Genomic DNA, 14,117 nt, shown 5'->3' on the forward strand with positions numbered 1-14,117 from the left:
CCTCGGGTTCGTCATCTGTAAATAGGTGGTAATAATAGTCCCCGCCTTGAAATGATGCACGTGTGGCACTACACATAGTAACTGCTCTAGTCATCCTTCTAGCTTTGACGTTTTAGAGCCGCATGAATTTTCTTAGTGCCGAGCAACTGCCCAGGCTGGCCTGGCACATTCACTGGGAGCTGGCAGGATGTCTCTGGCGGGGGCACTGGAGAATGCCCGCTGCCTTGCCAACTAAGGCCAGGCTGGCAGGCATCTTGGCATGAGGCTCTCTTCTTCCCTTCCCAGGTGTCCCTGTTCTGGAGCAGGATGTCTGGGCTGGCCCCGGGAGCTGGGGGCATGAATGTTCTTGGCAGTGGTCATGTGCCTGGGAGCTGGGGCACCTGCCCTGCGCCCTTCGTGGAGGGTGGGGTGGCGGCAAAGCTGGGGCCGCGGGAGGCCGAGACTCAGGAGCCCCAGAGCCCCAGGAGTCCAGCCCCCCTGGACTGGGGGAGGCCGAGTCCTCAGGCAGGAAGCCTGGTGTCCTGGGGTGTCAGAACCAGAAGGGCTTTCAGGCTTTCAGGTTGTTGAGCAGGTGGTGATATTGACCTCTAGAGTGAGGGGCTTGCCCAAGGTCAGCCAGGACCCAGTGGTAAGGAGAGCTTGGTGGACACAGGTGTGGTACCCAGCTCTGGGCTCCTCCTGGAATCTCACGGAATCCCTGTGGAGGGATGGGCTGTTCTTGATCCCGTTTTGCAGGTGAGCAGCTTAAGCTGCTTGAACCCAGGCCTGGAGGACCCAGCCACTGTGCTCTAGCCCTAGTCTCTTCCACTCTCCCTCCCCCAAGTTGAGGCCTCAGCTTCCCTTAGTTTCTACCCCACTAGTCTGCCGGGACCTCACTGACTGAGGGAGGCGGGAGCTTCTTCAGGAAGGGCGGAGCAATGCCAGTGTCAGATTATGTCATTGTCTCAGCCCACCTGCCCAGCTAATCTCTGGACGTGCACACGCAGACTTCAAGCACCACACACACGCACACACACACGTGTGTGTGTGTGTGTGTGTGTGTGTGTGTGTGCAGACACAGGTGCATGCATGCAGTCTCAGGTACATTCTCCCCAAGAAATGCAGGCACACATATGCACACGCACGCACACACACACACACACACACACACCCCTGCACTCAGGCACACACTCCTGGGTGCGCCCATTCCATCACGTGTCTCAGACCCAGAGGCTGAGGCCCTCTAGCCATGCATGCACGTGGCCTGGCAGGCAGGAGGGGCTCACAAGTTTCCGGATGAGAACGTGCATGGAATTCCAGACTTGGAGGGGATTGTAACCCTCTTTTTTTTTTTTTTTTTTTGTGGTACGCGGGCCTCTCACTGCTGTGGCCTCTCCCGTTGCGGAGCACAGGCTCCGGACGTGCAGGCTCAGCGGCCGTGGCTCACGGGCCCAGCCGCTCCGCGGCATGTGGGATCCTCCCAGACTGGGGCACGAACCCGCGTCCCGTGCATCGGCAGGCGGACTCTCAACCACTGCGCCACCAGGGAAGCCCTAACCCTCTCTTTTTATAGGTGAGGAACTGGCCTCCAGGCCGCAGAATTGGCAGCCTTCCTCTGAGTGCCTGCCATGTGCCAGGCGCTGAGAGATGGTCCCTGTCCGCACAGAGCTCACAGTGGGCAGCAGGGGCAGTTAGGATACATTGTGACTGTGCTGTGATGGGCCATGCATCAGGCACAGGGGCATCACTGAGGCAGAACAGGACAGGCCCAGGAGGTCTGTTTCCATGGAGCTGCCCCTCCCCCACCCGGTGCCCATCCTCTGGCTCCAGGGCCTTTGGGAGGTGGCACAGCAGGGGTGACTCTTGGGCCCACATCATCTCTCCCTGTCACTCCAGGGTGTCTGAGCCACCTGTGGCTTCCCAGACCACACCTTGTCCCAGGGATCCCCTTCCTTGCACCTCCCAGAGAGGGGAAGCCTGGTACTTATGAGCCTAGCCCATCTGGGTGTGAATCCTGGCTCTACCACTCACCAGCCAAGCAAGGCCTTGAGCAAGTTCCTTAACCTGAGCCTCAGTTTCCCTGTCTCTAAACTGGGGATAACACAAATGGAGGACTCAGCTTATAATGGACACCTTCATTATCTTGACTGTGGCGATGACTTCCTGGCTGTAGATACGTGCCCAAACTCACTAAATTGTACGCTTTAGATATATGCAGTTGATTGCATGTCAGTAGAGCTTCACAAATACACAACATTACACCCCCCACCCGACCACACCACCAGCCCCTTCGTACACGAACACGAGCACAGGGCTGGGAGCACGCACACTGCAGCAGGGCGCTGGACGGGGCTCTGGGGCTCCTGAGTCTCCCCACTCAGCGAGGCTGCCCGAAGGGGAGTCCAGGGGCTGGGTAGGCTGGGTTCATGGCCTCTGGTGTCACCCAGCTGCCTGCATTTGCAGGGTGGTTCGCTGAGCCATCAAGACAGATTCTGGAAGCCCGCAACCCACACCTTCAGCCCCAGGCACTTCCTACCATGAGTCCTTCCTGCCTCCCTCCCACCTCCTCCCCTCCATCCTGGATGGCCTGTTGCCTGGCTGCGGTTGCCGTGGGCATGTCTGCTGGCCCCAGCTGGCCTGGGACAGCCTGGCAGGTGGCTGAATGCCCACTGAAGGGGGGAATTGTGGGCACCCATCCGTCAGAACTGCACCCAACCTCACCTGTTCCATGAAGTGTTTCCCCTTCCAAGTCCAAAGGGCAGCAAAGACATGTGAGCCCTGGGACCGGCTGGAAGGTGGCCTGGTGAGATGCCAGGGACAGCACATAGGATGTGTTCTTGTCCCTCGGCTGGGCTGGGTTCTACTGCAAAGGGCTGGGTGACCACTTTGCCACTAAGCCTCCAGGCACACGAGAAGCCTTCAGTATACAGGAGCCTGCATCCTTGGGGAGAGGCCCTTCTGGATGAGGCCCACATGGATCTGTGCAGTGATGTCCACACCTTTCCCAATAGATTCTATTAAGGACCCTGACTTTGGTCGGTCTCCAGTGCAAATGCTTCCACCAGACACAAGCACACACCCAGGAAATGCAGGATGCTGGGGCCATGTCCATGGAGGCTGGAGACAGTTGGACTGGATCCAAATCTGGCCCTGCCCCCTGCTGACCACAGGACCTCAAGCAAGTGACCTCGCCTCTCTGACCCTCGGTCCTCTTCAGCAAAGTGGGCACATAACAGCATCTACTCTCAGGGCCATGTGGAGAGTGGGGGGAAGGCAGGGCCTGATGCAGCCCTAGGGCTCAGGGAGAGCCTTCTGGGTAGAAGGAACAGTGGCTGCAAAGGCAAAAGGAGTGAGGAGGCCCTGGTGCTTTCTGGAAGCTTCAGTGTAGCTGAAGAGAGGGAGGGATAGCGTGGGGCACATCCGTCCTGCTGCAGAAGGACAGATCTACCACCTCTACGTCCTGGTTACCTTCCTCCTCTGGGCCTCAGTTTCCCCCTCTGCACATGGGGAAGTTGGTCTCTGAGCTCCTCCCAACTAATCATTTTGGAGCTGGGTTCATTGAGATGTTTGGGGTCTCTTGTGTTTCCCCTCTCAGAGGTACTTGCTTTTAAAAAGAACCTAAAGTCCCATTGTGTGAAGGTTCACTGGGGCCCAGGTGGGAGAGGTCCAGGGGGGCATCCTATTCCCTGTAGAGCTGGGAGGCAGCCCTGCATGCTGGGAAGAACCCAGGTTCTGGAGCCAGACACAGACACGTGCTCTGTGACCTCGAGCTGGCCACTGACCTCTCTGAGCCCCGGTCTCTGCTGCCCCGACATGCATGACAGCTCCTACCTCATGCGGTCATAGTCGGGGTGCAGGGTGATCTATACGAGTCCCCCAGGGCCATGCCTCACTCGCACTGGCCCAGCCTAGCAAGGAGCAGTTCTGACTAGAGATGTGCGGGCTGCCCGGGCCTCAGGGCCACGGCCTCTCCCAAGTCTCCTGATGCTGTGCACCCCTTCGCGTCTTGACCTTGACCCCGTCGTCTTCTCTAGCTGGTGGGGAACTGGCTCTAAGACGTGCCTCCACCTGCCAGGCCCCAGTGTGGTGTGTGTGGGTCCCCTGAGAGGGTGTCGGGGGTGGAAGGCGTGAGGCTGCAGGAAGGAGCAGCTCCTCAGCTGGTCCTGATGTCAGACGAACATCCTGTTTCACACCTCACGGTGGTGGCGGCCTGTCCAGGGGATAAGACTGCCCAAGGCCGAGGTCGGGGCTGGGGGACAGGCCAGAAGGGAGCTGTCGGGAGGGGCTGCCAGACGAGGAGGGGGCGGGGCTGGCTCTGGGTCACTCACATTCTTCCTCGTGTCCTCCCTCCAGACGAGATGTCCGGCAAAGGCTCCGTGGTTCTGGCCTACAGCGGGGGCCTGGACACCTCCTGCATCCTCGTGTGGCTGAAGGAGCAGGGCTATGACGTCATTGCCTACCTGGTGAGGGGGCGCCTGGCATGTGTGTCTTTCTACTGTCGGCCCTGCTGTCCATCCAGCTTGCCCACCTGCCCATTGTCACTCATCCAAACCCAGCTCCCCCTCTCTAAGCCTGTCCTGAACTGTAGGAAAATGCTTCTCATTTACTGCCTCTTTCTCTTCATCTGTCGAGTGAACACCTTGGAAGTCCCCCAGGCCTGAGATGCCCCCCAGATCACGGAGGAGGCCGAGTCTCCATGCGAGTAACTGGACAGGGGGCACAGGAGTGAGTGTGGCAGAGCTGCTGGGCCCGCCTGCCTGGAGAGGGACCAAGGGCTTGGATCTGGTGAAGGCCCCGAGAAGGCATACAATCTTCCCCTTTCCCAAAGCCCTCAATAATTCAGCAGAGTGTAGGATGCTACACTGGCTAAACTAGACGAGCCCTTGGAGATCATCTAATTCTGGCATAGCAAATAGGTCACGGGCCATAGGTTATGTATGATGCCATCCCCCATCCAGGGTCCATGGCAGACATCCCTAATTAAACCAGCTCAACTTCTGATAAACCTGGACATAACCTCTGAGTCTTTCTCCATATGACTGTGCAAATTCTAGAAACCCAGCTTAAGCCAAATAAAACCAAAAATAAACAAAAAAGAAAACCAAAATAATACAGTTCTTCATATAACTGAGAAGGCCAGGGGTATAATGGCTTCAGGCAAGGCTGGATCCAGGTGCTTATCCAGATCTGCCTCCATCTCTGCTTGGCTTCATTTTTGGCCTCTCCACGGGGCAGGCAAGGCCCACATCATCATACCCAAGTTTTCCCAGAGAAAGGAGAGCTTCCTGCAGAGGCTCTGACAGAAGGGCCAGGGGGGGACTCTCATTGACTGGCCTGAGTCCCTGCCCACCATGCATTTGTCAGTATGGCTGTGTCTCGGAGGGCTCGTCCCTACAGTGAGCAGGTGACGTGATGTGCTGTCACCCATCCCTGTGGAAAGAGGTCCCAGGAGAGAAGGTTCTCTTTGCAGAGGAAGTGAGGGTGGCACTCTGGACAGGAAAAGTCCAGCTGTTGTCAAGAACCGTTTGTTTGCAGTTGAAGTCAATCTACCATCCGTAACAGTGCTGACCCCATGTCCCTCAGGTGGGGGAGGGGAAGTGCCTGGCTCACAGTTGCCTGCTGAGAGAGAGCCAGGGCTTTGAGCGGATGCAGAGAGCCTGGGGTGTGTGCACCCTGTCAGCAGCAGCGGTGGGCCGTCCGGATCCCGGGCTACCCCCAGGCAGATTTAAAAGCTGAGTGACCTCAGAAGAGCACCTGCAGCTGGACTCGGGGGAGATGCCAGAGTCTGTTGAGCAGAAGCCAGGGCCAACGTCTAGGCAGGAGGCCAGAGTGCAGCCAGCAGAAAAAAATGCCCGTGTCTAGATGGGGCTGTCGGAACCGGAGGCTGGGCTCCAGCAGGGGGACAGCTGGGTGCCCATAGCCCAGGCCTCAGCCTCGAGCCGGCTCAGGCGCCCTGGGACAGGCAAGTTGCTGCACTTGGCTGGGGAAGTGAGCTGAGAGTCGGGCTGCTGACTCTCCAACCTTTGTACTGACTTTGGGGGAATTGGGGGAAGAGTTAGACGGGTTCAAGGGAAGCCTTAGACCTTCAAGGCAGTGACAGCAAATGCTGCAACCTAGCAGCCTGGGTGCACGGGGCCAGGCTCGGTCCGTCCTTCAACCAAGTGTTAGCTCTGGAGAGTGTTACAGCTTCTCCAGACCCTGGTTCGCGTCCTTTCTCCTTCCTACTTTGACCTCAGCGATCCAGTCGAAACCACCGCCATCTGAGGGCTGTTGTGTGTGAAACACACTTGCCCACGGCTCACCCCAGGGGAGGGGAGGGGAGGGGCCGGGGGGGACATTCTTCTCAGCTCTTCTTTCTTGCCCTGGGTTAATGGGTCCTCTCTGCTTCTGCTCATCAGGCCAACGTGGGCCAGAAGGAAGACTTTGAGGAAGCCAGGAAGAAGGCGCTGAAGCTTGGGGCTAGAAAGGTACCAAGCGGGAGGCAGGGTTTGGGGCTGGAAACGGGATTTGACCTGGTGGGGGCAGCTGTGGGGGGTCCTGTCCCAAAGCTCCTTGTCTCCCCCACGCCTTCCAACTGGTCCTCTTGCTTCCAGGAGTATAAGGTCAATTCCTTCTGCTTTGGGTGTGCAAAGGGCATCATCTTCCGGTCTCCCCCAGCCACTCTTCTGCCCAGTCACCTCCCCAGCCCACCTCCCCATCCATCTGTCTTTTCCTCATCCATCCATCCACCTGCCCATCCCTCTTTTATCTTGCTGTCCATTCACACATCCACTCACTCATCCATCCCTCATCCATCTACCTGTCATCCCTCCTAGCTCTCTGTCCATCCACCCATCCTTCCATCCATTCAACAGAATCAGTGCATTGACTGAGCGTCTAATCATGTGGTGAGCAGGCCCATAAGGTGAACGTGGCCAGCGTGGTCCCTGCTCACATAGGCTAACAGTGCAAAAGAAACGAATACCTGCAAAGCACAGTAAAACTCACATCAGAAGTATCAGGAAGCTGTCAAGTTCACGGTGTCACATACAAGTTTTCCATAATTCTAACTTTTACTGGAAAGCTTGGCAACAAATTCTCAGTTTTCCTTGAAGTGATGGGGTCACTTCATTCTTATGAAAATGTTGGCCAAAAACCCAAGCCTGCACTGACCCTGTTTTGTCTGTCGGTCCTTTGTTCAAGAACGACGTTCTATGAGAAAAGGGGCTAGTTGAGCTAATAACTCACTTGTGAATGCAGCAGATATGCTTCGTGTACATTTCACATTTTGTACTCGAGTCGAGATATAACAAAAGTTAGTCATTTTGTACTGCATTTTCAAGACCACTCTTAAGAGAAATCTGCACTGTGAGAGCAAGGCGTGAGGAGCACCGTGTCTGAGGAGGGTGGTGCCTATGCCCTGATTTGTGCTAAGGTGCCAGCCCCTTCCCCCATCATCACTTTTGCATATTCAGTGTGAATGTCAACAGAGTGAAAAAGGCAAATATCAACTGAGTGTCATAAAAAATGTTTTCAGTCTCCCTGAAAGGGTCTGGGGAACTCTAGGGGGTTTACATTTTGAGAATAATTCCTCTAGATTAGGGTTTCTCAACCTCGACACTATTGACATGTGGCTGGCTGCCCTGTGCATTGTAGGATGTTTAGCAGCATCACTGGCCTTTACCCACTAGAGGCCAGAATGACCCCCACAACCCATCAGTTATGACAACCAAAAATATCTCCAGATATTGCCAGCTGCTATCTGTGGGACAAAATAATCCCTGGCTTTTGTGGATTACATCTAGATTTAGTTCTTAGATTTAGATCTTGTTTCATCTCAGGCCCAGAATGCTATGTTGGGAGGGATTTAAGGACCACATCCAGTTGCGCTTGGATGGTATATCATGATCGATTAGTAATGTCTGCCATGAGTGCAGGAGGGAGAGTAACTGCATTGTATGCTGGATTGATTTATGATGTCTACTACAGATGCAGAAGGAAAAGTGGAGGTACAGCTTGTCCTGGGATCCATTAACAGCGTCTGCCTTAGATGCAGGCCACTTGAGGCCCCTGGGACTCTGCTTTCTGACTGCACCCCGTCCCTGCCGAGGCTCCCTCTCATGGGCTCCTCTCCCCATAGGTGTTCATAGAGGACGTCAGCAAGGAGTTTGTGGAGGAGTTCGTCTGGCCCGCCATCCAGTCCAGCGCGCTGTACGAGGACCGCTACCTCCTGGGTACCTCTCTCGCCAGGCCCTGCATTGCCCGCAAACAGGTGGAGATCGCCCAGCAGGAGGGAGCCAAGTACGTGTCACACGGCGCCACAGGAAAGGTGAGACCAGGATGGACGGCTGGGGACGGAGAAGGAGGCAGGGGGCCTGCGAGGGGCACACAGGCAGCCAGGCAATGGACGGTCCTCAAGCACTTGTAGGTTCTCCCCCAGCACAGTCAGGTATGCAGAGGACAGACTGGCCCGTCCAGTCTGAATAAGAGGAATGTTTTTAGTAGCGAGTTAGGGACGGCTCTGCCCTGTACCCCGAGTGTGTGAGTCCCGTGTGCCTGTTCCACATGCGGTTTGAGCAATGTCACCCCGTTTTGCAAACTTGCTGCTGAGGCTCAGGGACCAAGGTCACTGTGGGAGTCTCCGTTTAATGCAGTAGGCAGGGTCAGAGACCACGAGGTAGCAAAGGGCTTGAATCCCAGCTGTGTGGCCTTGGGCGAGGCCCTTGCCCTTCCTGAGCCTCAGCTTCTTCACTTGCAAAATGGGGATGAGGCCTTGTCTTAGTTTCCCGGGGCAACAGCACCACAGACTGGGCGGCATAAACACCAGGAACGGATCCTCTCACGGGTCTGGAGGTTTCGGAAGTCCCAAATCAAGGTGTTGGCTGCCATGCTCCCCCTGAAGGTGCTAGGGAAGGGCCACTTCCGGGCTCTCCCCTGGCTTCGGGTAGCTCAGGTGTCCTTGGCTTGTGGGTGCATCACTCCAGGCCTACATCTTCACGTGGCTGTCTCCTCGGGGCATCTTCACATTGCCTGCCCTCTGCACGTGTCTGGTTCTGTGTCCAAATTTCTCCTTTTCATCAGGACACCGGTCATACTGGATTAGGGCCTGCCCTAATGACCTCATCTTAACTTGATTACTTCCGTAAAGGCTCAATCTCCAAATAAGGTCACATTCTGAAGTATTGGGGGGGGCGGTTAGAGCTTCAACTTATCTTTTGTGGGAGACACAGTTCAACCGATAACACACCCGTACTTCTGGCCCTTGTGTGCAGGAGTGCAGACTGAAGGACAACCCTGGGGATAGAAGGCAGGAAAGCCCTCAGCCCCTGTCCTGCAGGGGGCAGGGCTCAAGAAACAAGATTCCTAAAGATGTAGGTGACTGTAGGCAGTGTTACTCTGGAGTCGTGAGCTCGCAGTTAGCGGACACGCCACCAACAGCTTGCTCCAGGTTGTGGGGCAGGGGGCCTGCCTCTCAGCACGCATGTCCTGACCTGACCCAGGCCCGCCCCCCACAAGGCTGGTCGAGGCAGTCGGGAGTGGGGGAGCAGGCCCTGGCTCAGTGTGATGTAGGGACGCTCACAGCTCAGACTGTAACAGAGGAGGTGTGATTTGGGGGTGGCCTTGCAAACAGTCGCCCCACCAGGCGGTAGTGGTGTCTTTGGAAGCTCACTCATTTGCTTGGCGCTCGGTCAGCCAGCTTGTACTGGCGTCTGTACAGCGCTGAGTGTGTGCTGGACACCGGAACAGTGTTGAACTTCGCGGGCCCTTTTTCCTGCCCTCAGGGGGCCTGTGTCCTAGCGAGGGAGAGAATGGATGCAGGAGAGGGTGGCAGTAGGGTCAGTGCCAGGGGAGCCAAGGGGAGCCGAGGGGGCAGCAGGCAGGGGCCGAGGGAAGGCTGTCGTGCAGAGCACGGCCCTGAGGGAGGAGGAATGGGTACAGGAAGAGAGTGCCAGGCGGAGGGAACAGCCTGAGGAAAAGCCTGGAGACAAGGGTCCTGAACACGTGGTGGGAGCTGTAGCCTTGGGAGAAGCAGCAGGGCCAGGGCTGGGCCGGGGCCACGCTGCGGGGTTTGGCTTCAAACCCCCAGGTTGGACAGGGGTGGCCAGTGGCCCTCCCCCACCCCCATGGTATGTAGGGGATCGTTCTGGACTGAAACTATGGGCTCCTGTAAAAGAAGCGGACTGGTGAGCGTGGCCCTAGTTTTCACTAACACCCTAGTCATGAGCACATTTTGAGCGGGGTGGTGGGAATCATAGGCGGAGCAGTGGGTGGACCGGGCCGTTTGGGCAGAGACCTGCATACCGCCTTCCACTCAGGCGGTAGGAGAGAGTACAGAGGAACCCAGAGGTTCAGGACTTGGGACTTTGGGGCCCGTACAGCTGGGTTCAGATCCTGGCTCCCCTGCTTTCACACTGTGTGACTTCACCCCATGAGTCTCAGTTTCCTTATCTATAAAATGGGAATAAAATAGAACCCGCTCATGGGGCAGTTGGGAGCTGTGAGTAGGAAGTAGGATCGTGCCAATAAAGAGCTCAGCATAGACCTGGCACATCGTAAACACTCAATGAGAGGGAAGTGCCCTGCTCGCACAATCATCAGACCTGTGCTGGGGCTTTGAGAACAAACATCAGTGCAGAATGAACCTCTGAGACATCTCACCTGTCTGTGATGAAATCAGCCGGGCAGTGAGCTCCCTGTTCCAGGAGGTATTCAAGCTGAGGCCAGGAAGTGAGGATTATGGAAGGGCTCCTGCCTGGAGAAGTTCCCCCCAGAAGTACCATCAGGACTGAGGAGGGGTGGCTTTCAGGGCTAGTGGAGTGAATGTGTGTGTGGTGGGTCTGCCCCTGGCCTGGGAGGCTCTTGGGGTCCAGGGAGAGACCGCCGCCCCCGCCCCATCCCCACCCTGCACTAGACTAGCTCACATGCCGCTGGGAATAGCTGCCAGCGGCTGTGTGCGCTGCTCCGTTTGGCCACAAGAGGGCACCAGAGGTTTGGGTTTTGAGGCCTCCCGAGGCTGACCCTGCAGGGAAGCGGCTGGAGGAGGCCCTGGCCACCCAGGGTCCCGTTTCCCACTCTGGTTCTGCGGGGCTTCGGTTCTGAGAAGAACACCCTCTGCGGCAGTTCCGTAGCCTCTTGAGATTCGCGGACGTCCCTGAAGTTCATGCTCAGTGTCCGCAAGAGGGATATTCCGACTTGAAACAGCATTGGGTGGCCTCCAAGACCAGCAGCGGGAAGGCCACAGGGGATGGTGGGGCCCGGTGCCCCTCACCCCGAAATCTCCCATCTCTTCTGGGGGTCGATGGGCAAGGCGTACTCCTGTGCCTCAGTTTCCCCTTATTTAATAGGACCTGGGGAAGCCCCCGACAGCCTCTGCAGACAGTTTCCTAGAAGACGGGGGTGTGAGTGAGGAGAAACTGGAGGGCCTGGACTAGGGTCCAGAGGGATGCCAGGCTCGAGGCAGGGGGTGGTGGGGAGGGAGGGGCCAGCTACCTGCAGGGGCCGGTGGTCTGCTTGGCTCGGGGGGAGGGGACTGGGGGGGGCGCATCAGTGACTTTACACGTCAGGAGATGGGTGTCCAGAGTGAGTCAGTGTGGCCTGCAGGAGGCTGGCACCCAGAGGCAGATCTGGGTAGGACACTTGGCCAAACTTTCTGCAAGGGGTTCGCAGTGAAGTGAAAGAGCTGGGTGTAAGCAGACTGCAGGGGGGCTTTCCCAGATGGGGAGATTCTAGCAGGGACCGTCCTGAGCCCCCGGCCTCTCCCAGCTTCTGGCTCCTGAGTCGGGCGATGGAGAGACCCAGGGCCTCCGGGCCCTTGTTCCAGCCCCGCCGATGTCGCCTTCATGCATTGGCTCACTGAACGCCCCACTGAATACCTACCCATCCCTGGCTGTCCTCCACACACTGGGACACCCATACAGGGGACTTGGGAGCCCTGACCCAGCAGGGGGTGACGGTGATGCTGAGACAGGAGGAAGGGCATCCCAGGCCGCAGGAACAGCTTGTGCAAAGGCCTGGAGGCCAGAGGCAGCTTCTCACCCAGGGCCCAGCCCAGGCGGCACCTGGTGCAGAGAGAGCAGGGGTCCACCCCTTCACACCCCTCGGGGACCCTGAATCCTCCCCACCAGAGAGCTGCACAGAAGCTGGGATGGCCCTTCGAGGGCCCCCTTCCTCCCCCCAGTTTTGGAAGACGGGCCTGGAAATAGGAGCCTGAGACTCGGGAAGGGGTGTGGCGGCAGGGGTTTTGTAAATGGCGCCATCTGTATGGTGAGGCCAGGAGCAGATGGGAGAGCCCCGTGCAGTCCCCGAGGGCGCGGCACCCGCACTTACACATGTATATCAGCACGTGGACACGCACGGGGTGTGTGGGACCTGCTACACCTCCTCCCTGGCCCCTGGGGAACCTGCCAGGGCCACCCTGGGGCTGGGGCTCCTGGGGTCAGGGAGGGAAGGACTGGACAGGCCTCGGCTCTTGTCTGGGACAGAGTTTGAACCTGGGGAGCCTGTTTGGCTTCTGCGAGGGTCTCTGGCTCGGGAACAGATGGGTGTCCCCATGGCGATCCTGATGGGCAGACCCCAGCCCGGCATGCCCGTCCAAGGAGGCACAGGCTGCCATTGTGCTAGGGGAAACTTGAAGCCCTGGAGAAAAAAAATCGCCAGGATATGCAACACTAGACCATATGCTTTACGAATCTAAAATAAGTCTGCTTTGTATTGTAGACACCATTGCTCCAGGAACTGTGCTGGTTACTGGCCCTTGGGCAAGTCTTACAGCCTGTGCCTCGATTTCCCCATCCGTGAGATGGGGATAATAATAGAACCCACCTCAGGGGCTGCCGTAAGGGTTCAATGAGTTATGCGTGGAGCTCAGACCCGTTACCTGACTGTGAGCTATTAGGATGGGAGTGGTGCCTGCTGGCTGTGTGTCCCTGGGCAAGTGACTCCACCTCTCTGAGCCTGAATTGACTCATCTGTAAAACAGGGTTAAAAATCCCGCTGGTGCCAGGTGGCTCTCCCGTGTGGCAGCCAGGGCATGGTAGGCGCTCACTGAAGGGATGGGATGGAGGGTGAGTGGGGTGGCTGGTCCCGCACAGCCTGTGGCCCCGGGAGATGCCAAGAGAGGAGCGGCCTTGGCCCCTTAGCCCCTGGCTCCGAGCAGAGGGGCTGAAACCTGTATTTCCGCGTCGCCTGACAAGGCTCTGGAAAATAACATGTTATTCCCGCCGCTGTCTCGCTGCGCCCGTGCAGTTTTCACAGTAGGCGAGAGGTCCCTCTGATATTTCCACAGCGCTTAAGCCTCCCTCCAGGCTGCCGAGCTGATGGGAAGCGGGCGGGCGGCTGGCAGCCATCGTCTCTGAGGACAAGACGCAGGCACAGGGAGGCAGGGCCGCCTGCCCAAGGCTCGTGGGGGCCCAGTGCCCGGGCTTGGGCCAGGCTCTGTGCCCTTGGACTTGTCCCTTCCACCTCTGGGCCTGTTTCCCTCTCTGTGCAGAGGAGCCCTTGGTGGTCACCTGGATCTACCCCTCCCCCAGCCAGCCACTGTGTAGACAGGGAAACTGAGCCTCCCAGAGGAGACAGGACTCCCGGTTTTCTGGACAAAGCACCGTGGAACCGTGGGAGTGGGGCAGGTGGGGCCAGGCAGGTGGGAGGCCCTCGGGAAGAGGCTGACGTGTGGGCAGCTCGGGGGCTGCCTGGAGTCTCGGCGGGGCCAGGCCTCCAGCCCTGCATGTGTGTGCACCCCCTGAAGTGCAGACACACGTGATGACCCGTGTGCACGCCCCCTCACACACCAGTGCACACAAGGTCACGACCATCACAGCTCAGCACACAACGGGCACGTGGGCATCTTGCGGACACATAGACACACGTCCTGCACACTTGAGTGCCCGCACAGCTCAGCTCTGTACTCGGGGAGCCCTAGGTTCAAGTCCAGAGCAGAAAGCCCTCTCCAGGAAAGCCCAGTCTTCATCTTTCAAACAGGCTCGTAGGACCCACCTCAGAAGGTTGTGAGGTTGGAGGTGAGCACATGCGGAGAAGGGAGCCACCCAGGGGGTCCACCCTGAGTGGCTCTCGGGTGCATCGTTGAAGGTCATGCGGCATTGCCCCTGCCCCCGGCCCCGCCCTCCGCAACTGGTCCCTGTTCTGTGGCTCCTGACCGTCCC

At 57.8% G+C, this 14,117-nt stretch overlaps 1 protein-coding gene across 2 annotated transcripts in view; it reads left to right on the forward strand.

Moving 5' to 3' along the window:
- ASS1 (argininosuccinate synthase 1) overlaps nucleotides 1-14,117 on the forward strand; it is a 52,591-nt gene that overhangs the window by 2,963 nt on the left and 35,511 nt on the right. The window contains exons 2-4 of one of the 2 annotated variants that reach the window (XM_022578447.2): nucleotides 4,333-4,442; nucleotides 6,378-6,446; nucleotides 8,099-8,287. In XM_022578447.2, coding sequence (XP_022434155.1) covers nucleotides 4,338-4,442; nucleotides 6,378-6,446; nucleotides 8,099-8,287 — 363 coding nt within the window. In that variant the 5' untranslated portion in view covers nucleotides 4,333-4,337. Of the gene's footprint in view, nucleotides 1-4,293; nucleotides 4,443-6,377; nucleotides 6,447-8,098; nucleotides 8,288-14,117 lie in introns of those variants that run through there. The other variant, XM_089913871.1, reaches the window with a different exon arrangement.

This window comes from Delphinapterus leucas, chromosome 6 (genome assembly GCF_059928025.1).
Source record: "Delphinapterus leucas isolate spDelLeu-1000000601 "Yukka" chromosome 6, BTC_Dleu_Yukka2, whole genome shotgun sequence".
Taxonomy (NCBI): Eukaryota; Metazoa; Chordata; class Mammalia; order Artiodactyla; family Monodontidae; genus Delphinapterus; species Delphinapterus leucas.